We start from the raw sequence: 26,562 nt of genomic DNA, 5'->3' as shown, positions 1-26,562 counted from the left end.
AACCCACAAGAAAAATAAAATATTATTTTAATATTATATAATCCTTCCTTCTTGGCCTTTTGAAAAAAAGTGGTGCAGGGCTAACTGCAATGGTACTTTCTTCGGCTTGTGGCCCAAACTGGATCTAAAACCTTTTGTAGATCTCCTAGCAAAACATGTTGCGTTTTCCACCAAGTGGTAGCTCAGCTCAGCTTGTGCGGAATAGTTTTGGAATGGTAAACCCTGTGTGTAGCCCAAATGGCAATAGCTGTGTTAGTTACGTTATTAGTGTGACATCATACCAGCATGACACAGTGTAGCCCACCAATAAATGCAACAAAGAAGAAGTATAGAAGAAAAAGAAAGGACAGTAATGTAGGGCATCCAATATTAACTCTCATTCTTTTTGGCATGTTACTGTTCTCCGCAAGAAGACAAACTTGTTTGAGAACAGTAATGCACTGACACCTGAAAGTGTCGATTTTCTGTTGACATATCAACGGACTGCACTTTGTCTAGCATGGTGCTAGGGGGCGCTAGATCGCTGTGCTAGAAACCCAAACTGAAGGGTGCCACAAAGTTGAACAAAATGGATTGGTTAATTTGGTCCCCTAAACGACCGGACCACTTGGTGGAAACAGAGCTTTATTTAGATGAACCAGGGGAGTGGGACAAATAGTTTGGGAGGGTGTGGCTGGAACTACCAGCTAATGCTGCTCTGTAGACAGATCTAACCGAATTTCATGTAATTGTTGGTCCAGACAGAAGTTCTCCACTGCTTTTGTTATAATTAGCTGAGTCGGACAACTATCATGGGTGTCATTCCTTATAAGCCAAACCCAGAGTAGGAGGTGGAGTGTGTGTCAAGATGGGGCGGGGCAAGGTCGGGGGAGGTGTAGGACTGGGACGACCAAACATCCCTTGGAATTGTCTGTTGGCGTGGTTGGGGTGTCCGGGGTGACCGGGGTGTCCGGGGTGTCCAGGGTGTCCGGGGTGACCGGGGTGGATGGGGTTTTCTTGAAAACTTCTGAGGTGTTCATGGAAACGGTTGCTGCTCTCCTGGTCGAGGCTGTTGCTGTCATCACAGAGACGGTGGTTGTTGTGGAGGTCGGGGGTGGGACCTCGATCGGGGACTTGGACGGTGTTGGAGCTGCTCTTCCTCCTCAGGGTCGATTCCCGGCTGGACGAGGCCACAGACTGGCAGTCTGAGCCACCGTCGCTGCTGGCAGCCGTGCCCTCCACTGGGGTGACTCTGATGGTAGTGAGAGCCTGAGGGTGGGGGTGGAAAGGAGGGGCAAACATGGAATTGGGGTTGAAAGGCATATTGGAGTTGCTGGAATTTGGGTTGAAGTTGGTCATAGGATTGTTAAAATTGGGGTTATTAGGATTGAAGTTGGGGTGCTGGTAGTTATTTGGGTTGTTATAGTTATTTGGGTTGTTGTAGTTATTTGGCTGATGTAATTGATGTATAGGGTGTATCATATGTGGGTGGTTTATATAAGCCCCTCCTCCTCCTTCTCCTCCCCCTTCGTTCTCACTTTCAGTCCCTGTCACGCTTCTCCGTCCATCCACTGACCCTCCATCCCTCAGTGAATCACAGCTGTCTGTGTGCCTGTTAAGGTCATTGAGGGCAAATGCTGACTGTCGGAGAGATGGCCGTTGATCTGGCGGTTTCCATCGCCAAGAGCCACTTCCGTCAGTGCTGGGAGGTTTCACTATCGGTTTGTTAGACCTTGACTCTGGGTGGGCTTCAACGCGGACTATACTGCCACTTCTTTCCAAACCTCCTCCTAAAAGAAAAGGACAGATAAATGATCGTTTGATGATCTTCAACTACCAACAATAATCCTCATCTTGATGATGTCCACGAGTTCCCTTCAACACGCGATACTTTTAATGATTATTGTTCGCAAAACTTAGATCTAGGCAAATATCTAAATAATATAGCTGTAGCTATACAGTAGATAAAATGTGTCTAATGTTGTTATAGTATGGAATATTATTCGACATACAGACCTCCTCCCATTGCTCCGGTGGTGGAGGCAGGTGGCGATGGGTCCTGGTCCATCAGGGCTCGGTATCTGATGGATCCAGTGCAGCTGACGGTGCTACCACCATCTTCTGACCGAGGGGAGTGAAGCAAACCCTGTTGTTTGGATAAGGTTATCACCTGGAAGAGAAAATACTCTGCTGGGATACTCAAGTATTATCAACTAATGGGCTAGCTCTTCTGATGCTAGAGGCAGCTATTGCAAGTTAGTAGAGCAGTAGCTGAGCTTCTGTTCCCAAATTTTAAAAGATTTTTTTGGTAAAAGAAAATCTATGTGTGTTTCCATCCACTGCTGTTAATCAACCAAGACAATCAGGAGGTGCTACTAGACGTAAATGAAAAGCGACCAGCAAGACCAAATCCATTATTGTAGTAACATTTGCTTCTTGCACTCAAGTCGAAGAATATTGTACTTGCACCAGTCCACGTTGTTTCCTCATCTTCCATTCTCTGTTTATACTGAGATGGAACGCCATTGTACTCACATGATTTCTTATCTGAATCTGTTTGCCTTAACCTTTTATTGATCTGCCCACTTTTCTACCTCCCTCAAAAGTAAACACCTTTATATTTTAAGATTTTTCCGAGTTTGTATTCACATGGAAACTGCCAACCCTACCTCTGTTATGGTCCAGCTTAGTAGCAAATGTTGCTAAAGGGGGAGAACATCATTGTCCTTGTCCAGCTATTTGGTGGCAGGTAGCTAGCTCTAGCAATTTGCTGCTTGTGTACAGTCAAGTAAGTAAGGAATCTAAGGATCTAGCCACATGAACCACGCAATCATGCAAAATTATGTCACGTATTTACCTGCATGAGTCGAGGCTGTCCTCCGGCACTGAGCGGCCTGCAGGGCAGTGTGGTCTTCTCGGCCACTCTCAGCCACTTCTCCCTCACTGATCCACCGCCGTCCATGATGCTGTCCTCTGACTCACTCTCCTGGTCCTTACAGGTGGGGTTCTCCTCCTCAGGTATGTGAACCAGCTGGGAGGATCCAGGCCGGGACTGGAGAGACACTCTGGCCCCACCCACTAATCCAGTGCTGCCATTATGAGCCATGTGATTATGGTTCGCCATGGGGACGGAGCTTGCTGCTAGCTTCATGTACTGAGCTGGGATGTGGGCCCCAGCACGCAGCTCTGCTTCCTGGGCACTGATTGAAGGCAGGTGGGTTCCGGCCCGGAGCTCTGCCTCCAGGCCCATGGCAGACGGTTCTGAGGAGCAGCGCAGCTCCATGTTCCTCTGAGGTGAGGATAAGGAGGACGGTCTTATTCCATCCATGGCCTGCAGGGAGAGCTTCCTGTTCTCGTTCTTATTCTTCCACTGGCTGAGGAGCTGCTTGGATCGAGTGGAGTCCATTGAGGCATGGATGGCGGCATGGCGCCGGGGAATGCGGCCCTCCTCTAGTGACGAGCCTCCATGGGACCTGGAGGAGGCAGCAAAGAAAATTTAAAGTCATCAGCCATTTTATTAGGTACACAAGAGACCTAATAACTTGGCAGGAGTGGGACAACACGGTACGGTCTCTTGCTGAGCTGTTGCTGCATATTCTACATGCGGAAACAAGAATAGTCGTCTTATTGTTTTACTATTACCTGGATGACATTTAATTTTTAACATTTACATTGTATGTGGCTCCAAACGTCAAATTAAAGATTATAAATAAAGATTAAACTTTTACCGTGGCAGTGTGCTGCTGCTGAACGTCACCATGTTGTCGTGGTTGCCGAGAGGACTGGATGGCGTGATCACTTCCACCTCAGCACTGGCTCTCTTCAGATTGGACAGAGACGGCTCTCGGTAGGAGGCGCTGCGCTTCAGCATGGGCCCAGTTTGTTCCGGGACCAGAGTGTGGGATGAGGTCCGGGTGATGATGGGCTCTGGTTGGCTGGGAGCCAGAGTGTGGTGACCTATCAGTGACAAGAATTTCTTCCCTTTAAGGTTCACATCAGTGCTTCTATCTCTGAGTGTGCAGATTGAAGGTAGAAAACAGATGATAATTATATCATTGGACGCCTCACTTCCTGCACCAAATCCCATAGAGAAAAGCAGCAATTTTACATCACAACACACAGGTGTTGTTCATCCACTGCTGCCTCTGTCACTAAGTTCTAATGTGTTCATTTGTGACTTAGATGTTTAAAAATCCTTCAAATCACGTTCAATGACAAAAACATAATAAATGTGTCAGTAGTGGAGCAGCAGCTCCTGTGTCCCCACAAACTATAACTGCCAATGTTCTCACTGGGCTTTGGTGCAGGAGAGTGAGGTGTTTGCGATCTTCAATTTACAGTCAGAAAATGCTGTCTAACACCAAGATAAAGCACTAAACACACTCTAACGCTGTTCAGCAGAGCCTTTTTGTTAAAGGGGACATATTATGCAAAATCAACTTTTTAACCATTTCAATACTTATATTTGGGACTTTGGAGGCCCTACCAGTCGCCAAAGTGTGGAAAAAGAATTCTCAGTCATGTTTTCGTGGTTCCCCTTAGTGTAAGTATAGGCGACAAAATACTCGATGTTGAATTCCCTGCGCTTATGACGGCAGCATGCGCATTTCACCGCGAATGTTACCACCCCACCAGTAAGTTTACATCGAGAGCTCCACCTTAGCTCCACCTTGTCCCTGTGAGAGTGCAGGCGAGGGAGGAAGAGCGGTATTATGTCAACGCAGAGGGACAAGTGTGCTGTTGGTGGCTTCCAGGCTCAGAGGATTTTATATATGAAGCTAATGTGCCGGATAAAGTCAGCAAACGTGTGTTTGTGTGTTCACACCATTTTGCATCAGATTGCGGCCAGCGGTCGCCGTATTTAGTCTGCGAATGTATTTCACCGACATACTAACTCACACATTGTTAAGAAAAGGTCACATAGAGCTCATAACTGACCATTCTGACACGTCCTAATTAAAAATATTTGTTCAGTACGTCCTCCATGACCGGAGCACAGACTCAGTCTGATACAGTCACATACAGCAGCAGTTTATGCAGATCAGCGGTGCTGCGGTACTGATTGCCAGTGGCGAGCGGTGAGCTGCCTAAACTGGTGCTGTATGTGACTGATCGCCAGCTCCGGAGCATACAGTCACCGGTCTGATACAGTCACATACGGCGGCAGTTTATTCAGCTCACCGCGCGCCGCTGGCGATCAGCGGTGACAAGGTCTCCGGAGCACAGTCGCCGGTCTGCTACAGTCACATACAGCGGCAGTTTATTCAGCTTATTCAGCGGTGCTGTCCCTAAGTGTTTTTAACTGATTTACAGTTCAGCACTTTTCGGCTCGATCCTTATGTCGGACGTCTCTTCCTGTGACGGCTGTTTTCTGCGCACGCTGCCATGTTGATATTGTCAGAGAACTAGTGGAGGGAGGGGGAGACGAATGGAGCTGAGGGAAAAGGATCTGAGCGAGTGAGCGCTGTAAAGAGGACAAATCAGAAACCCCCTGGAAGAAGTGGGTGTGTGTTTGCCTGTGTCTCATTTGCATATAAAGGGACCATGCACGAAAACCGAGCGTTCTGAAAGGGGCGGGTTTAGCAGGTTTATTGAACTCCTATGATGCTTCATCCATATGGTATTCTGACCAAAGCATGTCACTGACATGTTCATTAGATCACCAGGGAACCATTTTAATGGGGGAAATAGGGTATAATATGTCCCCTTTAAGTGTTATTGTGTCATCAAATATACACAAAAGTTCTTCTGGAAAAATGGGCAAAAGCAAAAGACATTTTCTGTCCCTTTTATGGTTAAAATAAATGTGAAATTCCAGGCGGACATTTTGAGGCAAGGTGTTAAAGGGTTAAAATGCTGTTTATGAACAAAAATTAAAATTTTTGATTGTATGACTCTGGAACTGTGTTCTCGTGTCTCGTTGTCATGACAGTGACAGCGTGTCAGTGAGACACCAGTCATGTTTTCTTTTTTTACCTTGATGGCTGTTGCTAATTGTTACTTGGCTGACATTGGGCAAGGATGAGGGCGGGGGCTCTCTCAGGATGGGGGCAGACGGTCGACTTCTGGACCGATCTTCACTCGGCTGGAAATTCCCCACCGCGTACACACCCTGCGCACACACACACACACGGTGAGACACAGAAGGTCAAGTAGCAGCTGCAGTGACGTTAGTTTCTTGGTTCTACACCTCCTAATCCTCCTCCTCCTCCTCCTCTTACTGCAGTTTATTCACAGGAGGATAAAGAAGCATTTAGGTAATTGCTATATAACAAAAGTATGACAAGAGAACGCAGATCATATTTTTCTTTCAGTTTTGTGCAGAACAGGAGGATAATTACCAGCGTTAATGACCTTCATTAGACTACTTTGCACATTCAGATTTTATCTGGTGAGTATTTTGAAAGCTATCTGATTTAAATCACATATGGAAGTGTTTTGTATGCAATTCAAATCAAAGACCTACTAAAATGTGTTTTGTGCATCTTCAATCTTCTCAGTTTGCGAGTTTTTCTTGTGCAACTGATGGGTTTTCATGATTAATAAACGCCATTTTCCTACATGTTGTCTTGTCTCATGCTACTACCATAAATACCAGTTTGTTTCCCTTTGTTTTGACATTTAATGAAGTATCTTTTTACAAAATAAGTTAAATTTCACCAATATTATGCCTAAGTTGACCATTTACACATGTGCATTACAACTTCACAGCAACAAAAGGCACAAAACATGTAGTCACAGGTATCTGGAACTGAAAAATAAAGTGGCAAATTCAGATTGGACCCTCCGGTGGGCCGGTTCTGGCCCACGAGCCGTACGTTTAATTCCCCCTGATTGAGAGATGATGATGATTAGTCAACTAACACAGAGCCGTAGATGATGAAGAGAAGAAAACTCATATCTGTGGCCAGTGTTTCTTATGCAGGACGAGACAGAAGAAACAAGAGTGTGGGCAGCTGAAGAGGTGCGTGTGTGTGTGTGTGTGTGTGTGTGTGTGTGTGTGTGGGCAGGAAGATGATGGCATGTGGGAGGTAAATTGTGTGAGTATCAACCACTTTCTACACAATAGTTGAACATCGAACGATCTCCATTCAGCTCATTGAGCTGAAGTGACCCACACACGTACTGATGCACCAATAAAATAACCTGTAATCTGCCACAAATTCAACATTTTCTTCTATTTCAAACACATTTTAGGCGAGAAAAATGTGTGTTAACCTCTTTTTTTTATCATGATGACAAAAGAGCTCCTGACATAAAAAAGCATGCGGGGGGGATCAGATATTTATTCAGTTTGTTAAGTTTTGAGACATACAAGTTGATCTCCATGGATTTACAGTGGCAGTGAACTCTGACAGGTGAAATCCAAAACAGGTCCCATTCATTTTTGCCACATCTTAGGCCGCCAAGGAGACCACGGACACAGCGAACTTTGTGACCAATTTTCAAAGTCTGAATCCTGAAAAAACCTGGACTTGACGATCCAGTCAAGACACAGGACCACACACTTTGCTGGTTTAATGCAACCATTTCAGGGAGGACTGTGGATGAAGTCATGGCTGAGAAGCCAGATTAACTTGTTCTTGTACAAGTTACGGTTCCAAACCAAAGTCAACTCGCACTCATTGGTTTTTGTCAGGTTCTGCTCACATCCCCATTCAACGTTCAGTCGTAATATCAAACATGTTTAATATTAATAAATTTGGAAATTGGGAAGACTCTGATGTGTCCGATGACGTTCTGTTAACCCCCCTCACACAGGATAATTTGGCCAGATAATCTGTTCAAATCAGCCTAAAATCAGAAGGCACCCAAGATTGTTGGAAGGACCAATTCTGGACTCAGATCTGACCAATTGTCCTCAAGTGTCGAGCGGGGATTATAACATATTTAAATATATCATCCACTGCCAAGCAAAAACAGCTAATGGTTTCCAATATTTCAATATTTGTGACTCAAGTGTCAAGTTACCAGGTAAACGGCAATGGCGGCTCCCAGGATCCATCCGCAGTAAACATCCACCGGGTGGTTCCTGAACTGGATGATCCGCGTTAGCCCGGCCAGAATGGCCAGCATGACGAACGAGAACACCAGCAGAGGCTTCAGCAACTTGGCCGAGTCGGTCAGAACTGTGTTAAAGTACATCTACAAATAAAGACACAGTCATTTATGAAATATCTCCTTCTACTGTACCTACATGTTAGCGTGCATGTTAGCATACATGTTAGCCACTTACTGAGATGTAGACAGCAGCAAAGGCAGCCAATGTTGCATGCTGGGAGGGAAACGACTTCCTAATTTTTAAACAAAAACAAAAAAAAAGAGGGAAAAACACAGTGTTCTTTATGCTAATTATCATGTTCTGACAAACAAAGGACGACGATGAATATTCATCTGCAACAGAGAAGTGACTTTCAAACAAACTCTGTGTGTGTTCTTGTGTTTGTGACTTCTTTAGGGCCTTTTATGTCATCAACACTGTGGTTATGGTTAAGGTTAAGGACAAGGCTTTTTTTTGTGGACCAAGATAATGTATAAATCACAGGAAAAGTGAGGACAGTTTGTCTGGTCCTCAACTTGAAAGGGGTTTTGGGGGTTAAGACCTGGGTTTAGTTTAATTAAGGGTAAGGGTTAGGCATTTGAGGGTTAAGGTTAGGGTAAGGGGCTAGGGAATGCATTTAGTCTATGATGTGTCCAACTTATGTCTTTGTGAGGTCCGCTGTGCACTTCTTCGCCTCCAAGCGGGCTCTCCCTAGCCAAATTTCTCGACATCACGCCCCACATCCAAGTAATGATCTTTATGACGAAGATCAAGTACAGTCACGAGTAGGGGATCCAAGTGAATGTCACTGGGAGTTCATAATGCATGGTAAGAAGTGTTACCAACCAAGCTGGTAGACCCCTGAACCGTAGTAAGGAGACCTCCGAAGATCACTAGCTCCTTTAGCTCGGATTAGCTCACAACAGATGAAACCACAGGACTCAGTCTGCGTTGAAGAACAACACTGCAGGTGATACCTTTTGCTCATATTATTGTGTGGCTCTAACAATAAGAGGAATAACTCAAAATATGCAGGGTGACAGAGGTATTCACCTGCAGCTCGCTAATGTAAACACACTGAACACATTGGATACGATGGTGGTTCTCCATCGTGATGTAGGTCAGCCAATCACAACCCTAATGTGTCTTACTTATATCTTTGTGAGGTCCAAAAAAATGTAAAATCCTGTCTTTGTGAGGACATTTTGTCTGAGCCCCACAACTTTAAAGGGCTTTACTAGGGTTAAGACCTGGTTTTAGGGTTAGGGTTAGGATTGGGTTTTAGCTTAGGTTTAAGTTAAGTGAAATTTCAGCAACAAGCTGCCAGTTTTCACAGAGGAAATTCAATTAAATATATTTTATTGTTGCCAACACGGTAAAATAGTACTCGGATAAAAATGCTACAACAGCTGCAGCAACAATATGACAGAGAATAAAAAGAATAGTAAAAAAATAAAATATTGCACCTGCTTTTAAAAAAAATCTGTGATTTGCGGCAAAATGTGCAAAAACTAAGATGCTCAGGCAACAGAATCCAACTCTGTTTAACAGCTGCATACCAGGATGTTTCTGTGCCAGTGAGGTTTGCAGCAGCTGCTTTTTACTCTGTCACTCCCGTTTGTCTATCTTTGGTTTTAGAGCAGCAGTTACTGCATGTAATGGACCGAGTTACATTCACTCTCTTTCACTGTGTTCACAGATTTAGTGTCTGTGTGAAGCAGAGCAGGAGAAGGAAGAGAGATTAAAGACTGCAGACACACTTATTCTCATAATAATCAATTTATCTTTCGTTTGGTCCATAAAACATTGATCCCAAAATGAATCAGTTTTAATGATTTCTTTGTTTTACGGAGGAAAGGAACTAGAAAATATTCATGTTAATACACTGAAACGTTTGTAAATGCCTGGAGCTCAGGCTGGTAACCATAACAACAGCAAAAAGGGAAAAAAACAATTGGAATGTATCCTGTGTTTGCTAAATCTAGACACACACACTTCCTCTGATACAGACACTGGTTTCCTCACACACTCGTCCAGAGTCTTTACCTCCCCGCAGTGATGAGACCACTGTCTTGTCCAGAGCAGATGTCCTCCAAAATAAAAGCTTCGTCACAGCTGGACAGGTTGATGTGGGTCAAGTTGGGTCTGCACACGTCCAGCCAGTAGGGGGTGTGCTGACCCGTGGACAACTGGAGGATGTCGGTGATCAGCGCTGTCACACACAGCCCGAAGATATGGACGCCTTGGGGAAAAAAATGAGAAAATTAAGTTGGTAAAGATGAAAACTTCCAAATATGTTCTTAATGTACCCATTGTAGTCGCTAACTCTAGTCATTGGAATGTTGAGTCCTTTATCCGCCATATTTTTCGGTCGCTAACTCTAGTCATTTCCATTCATTTCATTAATTTTCAATGGGAAAAAGGCAGAAATATCAGTTGAAAAGTATAAACAGCAGGATGACAATAAATGGGAGCAGTAATGTCCTGAACAAGCCAACCGTTTTGATGTATGAATTGTTGAAATTGGCTTAAAAAAAAGGTAGAAAGAGATGGTGTCCAAAAAATAAAACAATAGTGAAACAAAAGCAGATTTAAAGTCCATGTACAGAGCAAAGGCAGACAAGGGCAGTGTCCTTCAACATTCAATGTCAACAGAGGAAAAGTAGCAGGAAAAGAAATTTCAAAAAGCTCTACAGAAACAAAGACATCCTGAGCTAATTGGATGTCTCTTGATACCCAAAATGGTGAAATTGGTAGCTTAATGTCGTCTCCTGAACAACCAGGCTCCTTTTGGACGATACCAGCTGTCAATCACAGAAGCGCTGAAACTGGTTATTGAGCCATTTTCTCCAATTCCTGGAGAAAATGTTTTCCCCATAGACTTCCATTCAAACTGAATTGGTGGCTAAACACCACACACTGTGTCAATTTCTTCTTCATGATCTCTGGTTATAATTATCGTTGTGACAGTTAAGTTAATGTCAGAGCCGTTTTATGCCTCGCTGTTTCTGCTTTGACTGTTTGTTTTAGTCGCACAAAAATAAAAGAAAAAGACACACACTGACTGACTGCTGTGGGAATAAAAGTGTGCGCGTGTCCACCCACCTATGAAGCGCACGGCCCTGCGGATGTAGGAGTTGAAATTACAGCCTGCAGCGTTGATGTTTGCCTCGGTCTGTGTGGCGGTCGACCTCCTGGACAGATAACAGTAGAGAATGGCCTCTCCTATCAGAATCTGGAAGACAGAGAGACATCTGGTCACAAAACGGTACAGTAGGACAGTCAGCTGATTGTGGCGACAGAAAAACGTCACTTTTGCGATCAGTGTTTTTTCAACACACGTTTTTGACGCTGATGTCTTGTTGAAACAAACAGCCACAAACCGAGCTTCTGTGACACTTTCGATGTCGTCGTTAATGGTTGTCGCACTGGTAAGACGTCACGCTACCCCGTCTATAAAGTAAAGGTTCTGTTCTCAGTCGATACGCAAGCCTGACCCGGGTTTAACTGTACCAAACCCTGAACCGTAGCATGATCTTATACTTTATTAAGCCCCTTAAGGAAATTATTTCTCTGCATTTAACCCATCCTTGAATTAGGAGCAGTGGGCAGCCACACTGTGTAGAGCCCGGGGTTGATGTAAACACAACATAATTCTAGATGGGAGTGGTTTCGACCCAGGATTTGACCAATGAGGCTTTGGACATGTTAATCTGAGGGCGTAGCATGTAAATGTGTATGTTAGGATCAAACAAGCCACCTTAGTTAATGTGTAAGTTAGGATCAAACAAGTTAGGATCAAACAAGCCACCTCTGCCCAAATACCATGCACCACAGGACTTCCACAAGGTTCCAATCTGGGTCCAGTTCTTTTTACTGTATACATTAATGATCTACCAACAATATGTAACAATGCCAAAATGCAAATGTTCGCCAATGATACCGTCACATACACCCATGGAAAGAACATGGCAGAAGCTGCAGCCAAACTTACATCAGCCATGGACAGTATAACTCAATGGCTCCACGATTCCTGCCTCACCTTGAACATCGAAAAGACTGCAGTCATGTATTTCACCAACAGATATATGATGTTTACCCTAAATGTAAGCCAGCTTTCGCCCAATCGGCTTTTTCTTCAAAGGCTGTGAAACAGTGGAACAAGCTCCCATCTGAGCTGCGGAGCTTGAATTCACTCACTTCATTTGCAAGAGAAGCAAAAACATGGGTTTTAGATAACCAGAGATGTACGCATCTGTGATTTAAGTGATTTATTGAGATTATTGATACGTGATTGACTTGTACTGCATGCACTATGAAGGTTGCACCTTATCTGAATGTTAGTTGTGTGTTGAGTTGTGCTGTTTTAGATGATATCAGTATGTATGCTGTAGGTTTAATGTCTAGATAATGTATTTGAATGGTGTAATAACTTGCACTATATATGTCTTGCACTTTAGGACTACAGATGGAAATTAGCTACTAAGCTACAGTCTGGTACAAGCATCTCCGCTGTTTTATGCATAATGTAATTGTACACTGTCCAGATAAATAAAGAAACAAACAAACAAACAAACAGGAAGGAATGGCTTTTGATGTGCAGACCTGTGGGCACTCAATGCTACTGGGTGTTTTGTTCCAGCCAGACTTACTTGTTCCAAAATACACTGAAAACCACCAAAATCCAACATGTTGAAGTGGCTGCTGTTCTCTGTGAAGGTTTAGGGTTAAGAAACTGGTCCAAGGGTGGTGATGACATCATACTCACAGTGACTGTGGGAGCAGCAAAGGCCAGACTGAAGAGCAGAGGTAGAGGACAGACTTCCTGTCTGGGCAGGATGTAGGGCAGAGACAGGCTGCGGTCATTACAGCTGTACCCAGAATGCACCGGTTGGAAAATGTCTGTCAGCTCCAAGAAGTAAAGACTGACAACAGACGAGGCCAGGATAGGGAGCTGCAGAGGAGAGAGGACACAACAACAATAACACAACAAAATACAATTTTAGACAACATTAGGGGTAGGAGTCGGTATAATGCGAGACAATCATACAGCGAAACATCGCAATATCTGTCTTAAAGAAGAAAACAAAATCTCCGTCTATATTTAATCACAGCATGGAGAACACTGTGCAAAAAGCATTTTGGTCCACTGTGGTTGCTAAAAACTGTGTTACAAATAAAGTTGTAAATGACATCATACTGCAGCTTCCCTTAAATCATCCAGTGTGTACTATGGCATGCAGACACTTTAAAGAAAGAAGCCCAAGTGGCTACTGTTCACACACACACACACGTGCAGAAAATCAGGCTGCAGTGGAGAAAATGTTCTCAACGTCTTTATCCCTGATCACACAGAAATACAAATACATCCCATTCAGAGGGTTATGTTGCCTAGCAGCCAGTCAGTCAGTGGGTAGGATGGTGTGATGGTGCAGGAGAAAACACAGCGCAGCTCCGTCGCCAAGGATGAAAGAGAAACGAGTAGCGATCATGACAGATTCCGAAGTGTTGTTCAGAGCACAGCAAGGGGAAGGGTTTTAGAACCCCATCGCGTGACAATAACACACACACACACACAATGATGTGCTGTTACGCTGTTTCCTCACCACACTTCACTGTTGGGGGAGAAAAGAGGTCAAGACGACACCGCCTACCATCTCTGTCACTCTGTTTACATTTCAAGAAAAGCATGAACTCAGCAGATAATTGTGCATCAGCTGAGTTTTTCCTGCAACAGTCGACACTGTAACACCCACACACGCTGTCTTTAGATGGTCGGGATTATGGTTGGATGCTTGTTTATGTTGTAAACAACTCACTCAATGCACCAAAGTCCAGAGAAATTCACCTATTTTACTTTTGTTGTTGATTTTGATAATGTCTGAAAATGTCACTCACTCATTGTCTACTGCTTAATCAAGGGGTTGCACGGGGGGCTAATCCCAGCTGGCATATGGTGAAAGGTGGGGTCACAAGCTGGACAGGTCGCGAGTCCATTAGACAGAAAACACAGAAACGATCAACTATTCACTCTCACATTCACACCTATGGTCAATTCAGAGTGTCCACTTTTTTACATTACATGTCATTTAGCAGACGCTTTTATCCAAAGCGACTTACAAAAGTGCATTTAAACATTTGGGTACATATAAGAGCTAGAAGTAAGTAAGAGCTTCAAGTAGAACAAACTATTAAGTGCTAGTCATAAGTGCGATGTACAAGTTTTTTTTTTTGTTTGTTTTTCGTCTTAGTCGAGGTAGAGTCGGAAGAAATGTGTTTTTAGTCGGCGTCGGAAGATGTGGAGGCTTTCAGCTGTCCGGATGTCGATGGGGAGATCGTTCCACCATTTGGGAGCGAGGACAGTGAACAGTCTCGAGTTCTGCGAGTGCCTCTGCGATCCTCTCAGTGAGGGGGCAGCGAGCCGGTTTGTCGATGCAGAGCGGAGTGGGCGGGCTGGGGTGTAGGTTTTGATCATGTCCTGGATGTAGGCTGGACCGGATCCGTTTGTAGCATGGAACGCAAGCACTAGAGTCTTGAAGCGGATGCGAGCAGCTACCGGAAGCCAGTGAAGGGAGCGGAGGAGGGGTGTAGTGTGGGAGAATTTTGGTAAGTTGAAGACCAGTCGAGCTGCTGCATTCTGGATGAGTTGCAGAGGTCGTATGGCGCATGCAGGAAGACCAGCCAGGAGGGAGTTGCAGTAATCCAAGCGTGAGATGACAAGAGCCTGGACCAGAAGAGAAACTTAACGCCTACAGTGCTACCTAGCCACTATGTCGCCATGTGGCCCGATTATTTTCATACCTGACTAATTTGCAATCAATACTTACACAATACTGGTCCACATGACGTCAGAAAACCCTTTTTCCAAGACCTCTCTTTAAAAACTAGGGATGGCACAACACCACTTTTTTGGTGTTATCTAATACGAATATCGGACACAGTGTCACCTACAGCTTGTACTGTATGTGAGTCCATGGTCCACTGTAGGAGTTCTGTCTCCTCTCCTTCTAACGCACTGCCAATCACAGACATGGTTTATACACTTTAATGGGGACCAAAGTCCAAGTTTATAAACTGATCAAAGTCTGCAAACTTCAGTGTTTGTACCAAATATTAAAGCAAACGCTCTTGTATCAAGCCTTTTGTTTGACAAACACGTACAGAGGCGACATTTTCATCATTTTGGTGTGGGTTTTAACAACATACTTTCCACAAATACAGTTGCTGATTCAGCTACAGTCCTGCTCTCTGTCTCCCTCTTGCTTTTATATCGTTATTACATATTATATAATGTTATTATACCGTTTGAGGTGGAGTTATGCTGACTGCAGCTCCAGTGCATCATCAAGTCACTGTTTTCAGGCTTTACCCCATATTTTCCATATTAACAGCTGTAATTTCCAGCGACTACTCTCTGACATATATAACCTGTGAAGAGGAGAATCTCTGTATTTGCTTTACAGGGAATTTGAAAGCACGTTCTCAGGCCCACAGAGAGGCCGATCCAGAGTCTGGAGGCGGATGAACTAAATACAGCAGCACTACGTGGTTTAGTCCTGGAGTGAGGAACAAACACTGTTGTGAGAATCAGGAGAACTCACTCTCCAGCCTGATTTCCTGGGAAAATAATCTCCCTACCGTGTATATCTGCAAACAACGACCAATGCTACATGTCTACGACTCTCCATGTTGTATAATAACGTTTCTCAGGTCCAGTGACACTGGCAGAGCAGACATTTTGACATGATTTACAGTAGCAGGCAGATAACAGGTATTCTTAATCCTCAGGCATCAGTTGAATTCACTACCCTCATTAAGGACAAAAATGTCCACTTCCAAAAACTGCTATAAAATGTAACAAATTCATGTTTTTCCACCTTTTTTGCATGTAGAGTATCTCTGACACAACTTCAGTCCTGCTCGAAACTACCAAACATGGGGGATTTTTTTTCTACAGTTAAGGAAGAATACTACTGTATGCACATCTGTCGCCCCCAAGAATGCTTGTGCCCCCACACTCGAGGCACGGATCTCTCTGAAAAAAAAAACTTTAAAGGTGACATAGAATGCTTATATCACACATATATGTTAGCTGTGGAGGTCTACTTACATATATTAACTTGTTTTCATGGTTAAAAACCTCCTAATCGCTGCAAACGAGCCAATCAATATATCTCCTCACTGACACTCTCGTCAGCCGCGCTGTTTCAGACCAAAACCCCACCCCCAGAACATGGACTGTGTTGTGATTGGCCAGCCAACGAGAGCTTTCTTACTGTCCTGTGATTGGCCAGGTACCTGGAAGTGACGTAATAGATAGGCCAGCTCTCAGATACACAGCTCCCCCTCTGGCACGGTGGATGCTCTGCATCTCAGCAGCTACAACGAGAGTAGTTCTTCTTCTTCTGCGGTTGAATGTACGCAACCGGATGTGCCCGGACTAGTGTCCGCACCGGGAGGCGCTACGGTGGTGAGAGGAGTGGTGAGGATTTCTGATGACGACATCAAATTAAGGAAGTGCCGATCCGCTTCGCAGAGCCCAGGAAAACAATACAGCACTATTTTCTCAGCAGTGGCTGAACTGTTTGTTCTGAGACATTAGGGTTTCATAAACGAGGTAATGACGCAGATAAACACACACAAACGCAGCGTTAATTGGAGCTTCCGGTCTATGTCGCCTTTAATTTTTATTTTATATTATCATATTAGCTAAATAAATGACTTGATAAATACTAATGTTGCATTCTTTGTAATTAAAACATTAAAAATATGTGCCTGGTTGGCAGTCAATAAAATCAGAAGAGAGCTACCCCCTTGTGTATAGAGACGCAAATGCTGCTGTTCACCACATAGGTGCTGAAAAGTGACAACGCATCACTCACTGTCTACCAGGGCAAAACAAATGCAGATGACCAGTGGTAGTGTTTTGCAATATCTGCGACCTGGCTGCAATAAATGCCTCTGTTCTCAAAAAAATGCATTGATGACACGAAGAAACTTCATTGTGCGTGCAAAAGAGCAAAAGCCGGACACAATGTGGTGCACAAGCCCCGACAGGAGTGTCAAGAGAAGAGTGAAATGATTTGATATACATATATTAATGCATTCATTAATTCAACAGTTTTAAGTTTAAAGAAATAATTAATTTCTATTGAGTTATAAGACTGACGATGCAAGACCGGCCTTACCCAAGGCCGCAACACCTGGCGGCACAACCAGGTGCTAAATAGTCTTGCAGCAGTGCTGGAAAGTTGTCGCACAAGCGTGAACACCCTTTCCCCCCCACCATCCTGTTGGCGATCAACACCATTTGTCCGGGAGGGCGAGGGGCAATCAAGCCACCATAAGACCAGACACTGGGCAGCTGGGCAGAGAAGCTGATGGCAGACTTGAGCACGAAGCTCTGCATCCCAGCTGAGATTGCATCCACCAACTTGCGACCAGACCTTGTTCTGTGGTCAGCCTCACTCAAGCTTGTGTACATCATCAAGCTCACAGTGCCCTGGGAGAGTGCAGTGGAGGATGCCTACGAACGCCAGAAGCTGAGGTACGCTGAACTTGCAGCACAACAACAACAAGGCTGGAAAGCAAATGTACGCCCAGTGGAAGTAGGCTGCAGAGGGTTTGTAGCCACCTCAACATCCAGGCTACTTAGGGAGATGGGAGTGCGAGGGAAGGCCCATCGGCAGGCAGTAAAATACCTCTCCAGGGCTGCTGAGAAGAGCAGCCAGTGGCTGTGGACTCTGCCTGGGCCTTCAAATGAGTTGATGGCATCTAGGGAGTGAACCCGGGACACTGGGATTCACTGCTGAACCTGGAAGTTTCGTGGGCTATCAGCGAAACACCCAAGAAGGAGGGCGCCCACTTGACAACCCAATGGATACCATCACTCAATTGACCATCCCACAGAGTGCCATTGGTCATTTATTTGTTTTTTGTTTTTTTAATTTCAGTTGAGGGATAGCAACATCTAGTCCTACACAACAGACCATAAATGAAAAAAAATAAAAGGGGCTTTTATCTGTAATATCAAGAGCGGATTTAATTTCTGTTCGTCAATTAACACATTTTCTCACTTGATACAATTCACTTTCAATGGAAATTATACACAAATTAATTGAATGAACAGTCAAAATGATAACTATGGTATTTCTAGTAGGTACATTATTTCCAGTAGCTCAAGTGTTAATGATAAATTAAATAAACATTTTAGAAGTGGTGGGGTCAAAATTGTTGATCATAAATAGTGCTGGGGACATGTCCCGGCATACCTGACGTCTATGGTCCCACCTGTGGTGATGTGGGCATTTAATAATAAATTATTGTCATAAAATCTATACCATGGATATTATTTTAAATTGAGGCTTGTAAGTCCAACAGCATTGTAAGTGGGCATTTGTGTTCAGCACCGTTTTCTGTATGCGTTCAGGGACCTGTGCCCGTCTGCGCTGTCATATGTACTTTGCATTCCGGTACCTTATGGTTTACAAATTACGCACTGGTTGTAGGCTATACCGGGTCATATTGCTGTTGGTTATGTTTAACTGATGATTACATGCTGTGCGAATAGAGTATAGGATAATAAAAAATATACATACTGTAGGCTAATAATTGTTCCCCCCCCCCATGAATTTTATATGCCCCCATTAAGACTGAGGTCTGGCGAAGTGTCTGACTGTATGTTTCTTTAAACAACAACAAATGGCTCTCCATGTTACATAATAACGTTCAAGAAGTCCAGAGCAGGAAAATCTGAGGTATTCTTACCCCTCAGGGATCACTTTAATTTACTACCCTCTTAAGTCATTAAGGACAAAAGTGTCCACTTCAAAAACTGCTATAAAACTTAACAAATTCATGTTTTTCCAGCTTTTTTTTGCATATATTTCTGACACCAGATATCTCTGCCAGACAACAATCCTCTGATGAACGGAGGAGTTGAGGGGTAACATAAGTCTTTACAAGAGTATTTAAAGGGGACATATTATGCAAAATCAACTTTTTAACCATATCAGTACTTATATTTGGGACTCTGGAGGCCCTACCAGTCGCCAAAGTGTGGAAAAAGAATACTCAGTCACTTTTTCGTGGTCCCATTTAGTGTAAGTATAGGCGATAAAACACACAATGTTGAATTCCCTGCGCTTATGATGGCAGTATGCGCATTTCACCGCGAATGTTGCCACCCCACCAGTAAGTTTACTTCGATAGCTCCACCTTAACTCCACCTTAGATCCACCATAGCTATGTCAACGCAGAGGGACAAATGTGCTGTTTGTGGCTGCACAGTGGAGCACAGTGTTTTACACAAGCTTCCAGCCTCAGAGGATTTTATATATGAAGCTAATGTGCCGGATAAAGTCAGCAAACATGTGTTTGTGTGTTCGCACCACTTCGCATCAGACTGCGGCCAGCGGTCGCCATATTTAGTCAACGAACGTATTTCACCGACGTACAAACACACACATTTTGTGGCGATCAGCGGTGGCGGTCCCTAAGTCTTTTTAACAGATTTTCACAGAGAGTGCCGTCACAGGAAGAGACATCTGACACAAGGATCAAGACCTAGGGACAGCACCGCTGATTGCCACTGCTGATCGCCAGCGGCAAGCTGCCTAAACTGCCGCTGTATGTGACTGTATCAGACTGAGTCTGTGCTCCAGAGCTGGCGATCAGCGGTGCTGTCCCTAAGTGTTTTTAACTGATTTACAGTTGGGCAGTGTTCAGCTTGATCCTTGTGTCAGACGTCTCTCCCTGTGACGGCACTCTCGCTGTTTTCTGCGCACTCTGATATTGTCAGAGAAATAGTGGAGGGAGGGGGAGAGAAATGGAACTGAGCGAGTGAGCGCTGTAAAGAGGACAAATCAGAAACCCCCTGGAAGAAGTGGGTGTGTGTTTGCCTGTGTCTCATTTGCATTTAAAGGGACCACGCACAAAACAGAGTGTTCTGAAAGGGGTGGGTTTAGCAGGGTTATTGAACTGCTATGGTGCTTCATCCTTATGGTATTTTGACCAAAGCATGTCACTGACATGTTCATTAGAACACCAGGGAACTATTTTAATTGGGTAAATAGGGGATAATATGTCCTTTTTAAGTAGGTTTCATAGCACATGCCGGGAGGCCTGTTAGAAGGAGAAAAATATGTTATGCATTGGCCGGGAATCGAACCCGGGCCTCCCGCGTGGCAGGCGAGAATTCTACCACTGAACCACCAATGCTTTTTTCAGTGACATCTAAGCACGTCAATATGATTAAAACTAATCTGCAGTTCACAGAAATGTAATGGGGTTAGTGTGTGTTAGCCGTGGACACAGTGACACTGTGACTGTTCTGTCACGTCTATGAATGACTTGAAAACACTTGAGACTCCGTCTCCATTGGTCAGTCTGTAAAAAGTGTGTCACGCTGAACTGCACATGCATCGTTTGAACGTAGACTCAAAAGATGCAGTGGAGAGAGAGAGAGAGAGAGACTGCAGTGAGACTGGCTGCAAAAACAACAGAGTGAAGAGAATACAGATTCTCTGTGTCACTGTTCTCCAGCTGCGTCCGTCTGTCGCTGCTGCTGCAGGAGCTGACAAGTGAGTGTCTGGATCACTGTGACGACAACGACAACGCCTCTCAACATAGAACGCCGTCTGTCGTCAGTGTGTCCAGGTGTCCACAGCTGACGACTGATTGATTATCTGTGACTGTGGTGCAGGCCAGAGAGAGAGAGAGAGACAGAGAGAGAGAGAGAGAGAGAGAGAGAGAGCTGGGCCCCAGCATCTGTCAGTGTCACCCACCCGTCTGTGCTGTAAAAACACTCACTGTAAAAACAAATGCACCAAAAACAAAACAGGACAGCCTGGTCTGCCTGATTCATGTCAGGTGAGTGACATCAGGACATGGTTTTACACCAGTCAGTCAACTAATCAACTAGTAAATCTACCAAATAGTAGGGATGTCCCGAACCTTTTCACTTCCGATACAATACCGCTATTGCAGCCTTGAGTATTGGCCGATACCGATTTTGTAGTGTGGAATGTTAGAATAGGCTTGATCAAGTAATATTACTTAAACAGAGAACAATAGTCAGTAACAGAAAAAAACTGACCCATTTATTATTAACCAATGGGTTACATAAATTTTAACCTTCAACATAAGAATATTCGATTTTTTGCCATGTTAATTTCATACAGTCAATGGTTAATTTCATCAGGAGGAAAGTACAACGTGCTAATGGGGGTCTTTTCAGAGCACCAGTGTTTCACAGGTAACAGTGTGTCTTCAGAGAACACCCCCCTTGTTTTCACTATTTTGGATTAGCCCAAACCACACAGGGTGAGCGACTCATCCCGCAGGTAAACTCAGAGCCCGAGGACCGGCCCCGCAGACGTACTTAGCTCTGTGTGTGGAGCTTCAGGAGCTTCAGGACTGATATCCGAAATCAATATCAGATCGGGACATCAATACCTGTTAGTCAACCAGATAGTCAGACTAACCAGTCAGTCAACCAGTCCATCTACCAGAGAGTCTACCCAGATAATCAGATTACCTGTCAGTCAACTAGTCAAGTAGTTCATCCACCAGTTAGTTAACCAGATAGATTACAAATCAGTCACCTAGTCAACTAATTCACTATTAATTAGTCAACCAGAGAGTAAGATTGACAGTCAATCAACTAGTCAGTCTGCTACGGATTCTATCAGATAGATAGTCTAACAGTCAATCAAACGGTCAGTCAGTAAGTCAGTCTATCAAGTCATTTATTCAGTCAGTCAACTCTACCAGTTAGTCAACATTAATCAATCTACTATTTTGTCTGTCAATCAATCTGTCTACAAGTCAACCGGTTTCTGACAAACAGGGATTGGCAGAAACTGGCAATCAGGGATTCTGCCAAACAGTCAAACAATCCACCATTTTGTTGATCAACCAACCAGTCTACCAGTAAGTGAGTCAGTCGTCGACCAACCAATCAGCCATTTTGTCAATCAACCCATCAAGACCATCAGACTACCAGTAATTCAGTTGTTCAACAAGTCTAACGGTCAGTAATCTGTCGGTCATCCTTTCAGTCATCCTGTCAGTTGGTTATTCCACTAGTTAGTCACTCAGTCACTCAGTCAGTTGGTCAAATAGTAGGTCAATTATTCAACCAGTGGCTCAGTCAGTCAACCAACCAACCAGTCAGCCAGTCTGTCAGTAAACAAACAAGTCAGTCAATAGATAGTTAATCAGTCAACCAATAAGTCAGTCAGTCGGTCAGTGAGTCAAAGAGTCAGTGGTTAGTGACCTGTCAGTCAGACAACCTCAATCAATCATACAACAGACAGCAATTCCATCATCGATATATAGATAGATAGATAGATAGATAGATAGATAGATATATAGATAGATAGATATTCACCTCTACAAAATAAAAGCACGGTAACAGAGTGACACTGTCCTTGGTTTCCTTCCCGCCTTTCAGCCGCTCCTTGGCACGAGACATCACGAGCGCCCGCTGGTCGCTCCCGTTGCCGGGAGACAGGGAGCTGTACTTGATTCCCGTCGTAATTTTGGCGTAATTCCGACCGAGTCCGGCTCTCCCGAAAAATGAAAAATAAGAGATTTAAACCCCTCTAACTGCGGAGCTCCATCTGCCCGCTGACACAGATGGGGGGGGGTTAATGAGATCTGTCCCCCAAGCCTAAACTGTGGATTTGATTTGTTTTTGTGGAGGGAGGTGAGAGGGCAGCACTGACACGGTGTGTGTCGGTGCTGTGTGTGGACTGTCCCCGGTAAAAAACCCGGTTAAATACCCCGGTAAAAAGCTCAGTGGTTATTCTCCCTCACTCCTGCTCTGCTCTGCTCTGCTGCAGCAGCAGGTGACGACGTCAAGCTCGGGTGAAACACACAAACACGTTTCCGGTCGTGACTTTCAAAATAAAATCTTACTCAACACATTTTGTCAAATATTGGGAGTAGTAGTATATTCCATTTATGTCGGAAGTCGGAACTAGGAGTGACCGCTGAGTTAACTGCACCCCTTTCAGAACACATGGACGCAAACGCATCTCAGAGTAAAGCCATTGCGACTCCAGTCGATAATGATGGCACAATATTTTACACCCAGAAAAAATTGAAAAGCGTATGACTGACTTAATGTGAAACTACAACTACTAACTTACTTAACTTCTACTAAATTATAAGACAACCCCTTAACTTCTGGTCAATTGTTGCTAAGAAGAAACTTGGACTTTGTAAGCTAACGTTAGCGTCAACCACTAATTCCATTAACGTTGTCTTTTAGTAGTTGTTTCAGTAGTTATTTGCTCACTCCTCACTAGATACACTTAGTAATGTCTTTTCAAATTGAAATCCAGTATTTATCCACATTTTTTTTTAACATCTTTGTACAAACATTAACAATCTTCCAGCTTTTATTTTGAAGGTAGCATTTACCCGTGGACAGAACACCAACATCCTGTTTCTAATAAAGTGTAAATTTCGCTAACTTGACGAAATTCAGCAGGTGCCAGGCGGTGGAGGAGAATTTGAGAGAGAGGTGTAAACTTACAGAGGTCTCACTCTGTGCACGTTTACTCTCATAAATACATCAAATACCGCAGTAAGAAACTTTGCTTTGGACTGTTTATAAATGTAATATAGACACACAGTGTGTTCAGTATGTTAGAGATATCTGACATTAGGTTCTGAACTCTTCTGGAAAAATAATCTAATTGCAGTAATTCTGACAGATAATCCAATTTAATATATTTATATTGTTTTAAGTGGAACCTGGTGAATTATCTTTATAATTGCTGCATGACAGTGCATTACTTTGTTAGATAACATCAAACTATTGAATTATACTGTAATGCAAAGATGTGATTTTACAGATTTTATTTTAAACATGCAAGTATTACTGAGTGTAATTGGCATGAAACAGAGAACTGCTGAAATGTAAATGATTAGCTGCTTTGTTTTGATTTGTTACCTGCCTAAAATGAAGTAGGCTGAAATATGTTGCTTCTCATCTATTATTATCTTATTATTATTATAAATATATATTATATATTATTATTGATGTTGTTGTTTTCATTATTTTGTGTATGAACAAAAGTACAACAAAGTGATACATCTCCTTATTGTACAACCTCTCATTTAGAACCGTGTCACTATGGTGTGCTAAAAACCTATTTTCAACAAGGGGAGTGCACATGAGAGAGAGGGAGGGAGGGAGTGTGTGTGTGTGTGTGTGTGTGTGTGTGGGTGCATGTGTGTGTGTTCATAGGCTGCAAGGACAAGTTTTGATTTACACCTATCTTTGCGAGGACATGTTGACCTTGTGAGGACATTTTGTCTGGTCCTCAAAACTTTAGAGGCTAAATCCAACTCTAAATCCTAAAATCCAGGTTAAGACCTGGTTTTAGAGTTGGAATTTGGGTTCTAAATGGATTTAGTTTAAGCCAGCAATTCCCCAAGTGAAGGCTGCAGCCCTCTAGTGGGCAGTGAAAGTAAATTAGATATAAATACATGTTCAGTTTTGTAATTCATATTTTTTTAATTGCTGTAAATCATGATGATGTCAAATAGATGAGGAATAAAACAAAGCCATGGCGTTTAAATGATGTGTTATTTTTCTTTTATCTGACTTACAGCAGGTCGTGGGTGGTAATCACCAAGACACCGTGATACAATATTATCACAATATTTACCTCACAATGCAATATTATCACGCTATTTAACTCACAATACGATATTATCATGATATTTAACTCACAATGAGATATCATCATGATATTGTGATATGCGGAGTACTTGCTAAACCATATTCTGTCAACAATTTTGGTGGAGAATGAGTGAGCACTTAGCACCACCTAGCGGACTGAAACATCAATTGTTTTTTTGGGCTTTTTATGTCAATCCACAAAAAATTAATTAGTTAAAAAATGTAATGCTAAACAAAAGACTGTTGTAAAGTTAAGGGTAATTTACTGTATCTACAACCTACAAAGGTGATTAACTATTTAAGGTCTTGTGGTATTTTACTGTTGCCATTTTATGTTTTGTTTTTTACTGTGAATCTAAGAATATGGTGTGTGTGTGTGTGTGTGTGTGTGTGTGTGTGTGTCTGTGTGTGTCTGTGTGTGTGTGTGTACAGTATATGGGACACACAGGCAGCAAACACAGTGCCATGTCACAGCCTCAGGCCTCTGACTACAATCTGCTGCTGTCATACACACACACAATGTGAAACCACACATTTCTGTTCACAAAAGCCTAAATACTTGACACAATCAACAACAACTTGATGACAATGTCCTCATAGTCCATTTTATCCATATGCAGGGTCGTGTCAAGACAATTTGAGGGCACCACCCTCCCAGTTCAGGGTCTCCTGTTGCATCGCCTTGTCTTATGTTTGTTGTAAAATATGCATAAATTCCCTCTGGCAACAAAGTGACATCTTTACACCAGTTAATGTTCCATGAAAACACACAAGTAGACTGAATTTCGGGCCGCTTTGTATTATCGTAATTTCTATATGTTAGCAACAAGGTCACAGAGATATATATATATATACTGTATATTCACTATAAATATTTATATAATTAATGATTACTTAATACGTATGAGCCTTTATCACACTGATTATTACAATATATAGAGTGTAAACAGTAGTTACAGTTACAGTAGGTGGATAAAAGTGACTTTTTATTCATTGTATTAAGTATAAACCATGATGTGGGACTGTTTTTAAACTCAAATTTTAATTCTTTTACAGCTCTAATTGTTTTTGTTATGTGTTCATTTAAATCTAATCAGGAATAAAAACTGAAGTTAAAAAAAAACATTTTGCTGAACACGTTATTGTTTACTGCAGCTTTCCCATAAATTCTTATAAATAAAAATGTTTAAATCGTACTTTCACTTATATATATACAATAGTAACAATCGTTTAACTCCACTTTTTTCTATCCCTAGATACTCGTCCTGCTTGTTTTTATTTGTTTTTAAATCAAACATTTACTGTTTATACTGTATTTTTAATTATAATGTCATGTATATTCACTTTGAATTGTATATACTGTAATTATTACTATATACTGTATATAAACTTGCGTTGTCTATTCAAACACAGCAAACCGAATACAATATATAATATAATAATTAAACGTCAATTTATTAAAATTGTACATATTTCCTACAATAATGAAGAAGCTGTAGGTGCCTAATAGACATAAATGGTATAAGAGTGGGGCTGACCTGAGGTCTGATCTTCATAGTGTCTTCATGGTAGATAATTCCTGCTCGTCTTCTGTCTCACAGCATTGTGATCAGAACTCAGCTGTTTTTCCTGCTCCCTTTTTTCTCGTCACTAATAGATTCTGGGCCAGAAAACCATGCCAGACCAATGGGGGATAATGCTCCGTCTTTCCTAATCCTCTCTCCTGCTCCTCCTCCATTCTTTTCTGGATTCTTTTTTCTGGATAGTGGATTCTGGATTTTGCTCACATAAAGATGTCCCCAAACTTTTAGTTGATACACACAAAGGTGTCCACAGACTTCTG

The 26,562-nt window shown here is 42.9% G+C and overlaps 1 protein-coding gene and 1 non-coding gene across 2 annotated transcripts; both read right to left on the bottom strand.

Annotated features, from left to right (window-relative positions):
• LOC122779793 (2-lysophosphatidate phosphatase PLPPR4-like) lies at positions 1-22,839 on the bottom strand. Its single transcript, XM_044042414.1, has 11 exons — positions 22,413-22,839; positions 12,789-12,974; positions 11,126-11,255; positions 10,067-10,262; positions 8,216-8,273; positions 7,951-8,124; positions 5,956-6,091; positions 3,708-3,936; positions 2,837-3,452; positions 1,996-2,149; positions 1-1,769 (listed from the first exon to the last, which is right to left on the bottom strand). The coding sequence occupies exons 1-11, from the start codon at positions 22,494-22,496 to the stop codon at positions 799-801; spliced, it is 2,934 nt and encodes a 977-aa protein (XP_043898349.1). The 5' UTR covers positions 22,497-22,839; the 3' UTR covers positions 1-798.
• On the bottom strand, positions 20,169-20,239 carry trnag-gcc. The gene has a single exon. It is a non-coding gene; the product is annotated as a tRNA-Gly (tRNA).
• Positions 22,840-26,562: the final 3,723 nt, after the last annotated feature.

Source organism: Solea senegalensis, linkage group LG1, assembly GCF_019176455.1.
Source record: "Solea senegalensis isolate Sse05_10M linkage group LG1, IFAPA_SoseM_1, whole genome shotgun sequence".
In the NCBI taxonomy this organism is placed as follows: domain Eukaryota; kingdom Metazoa; phylum Chordata; class Actinopteri; order Pleuronectiformes; family Soleidae; genus Solea; species Solea senegalensis.
Note: the sequence above shows the minus strand (reverse complement) of the source record. Positions and strands in the feature narration are given on the sequence as shown.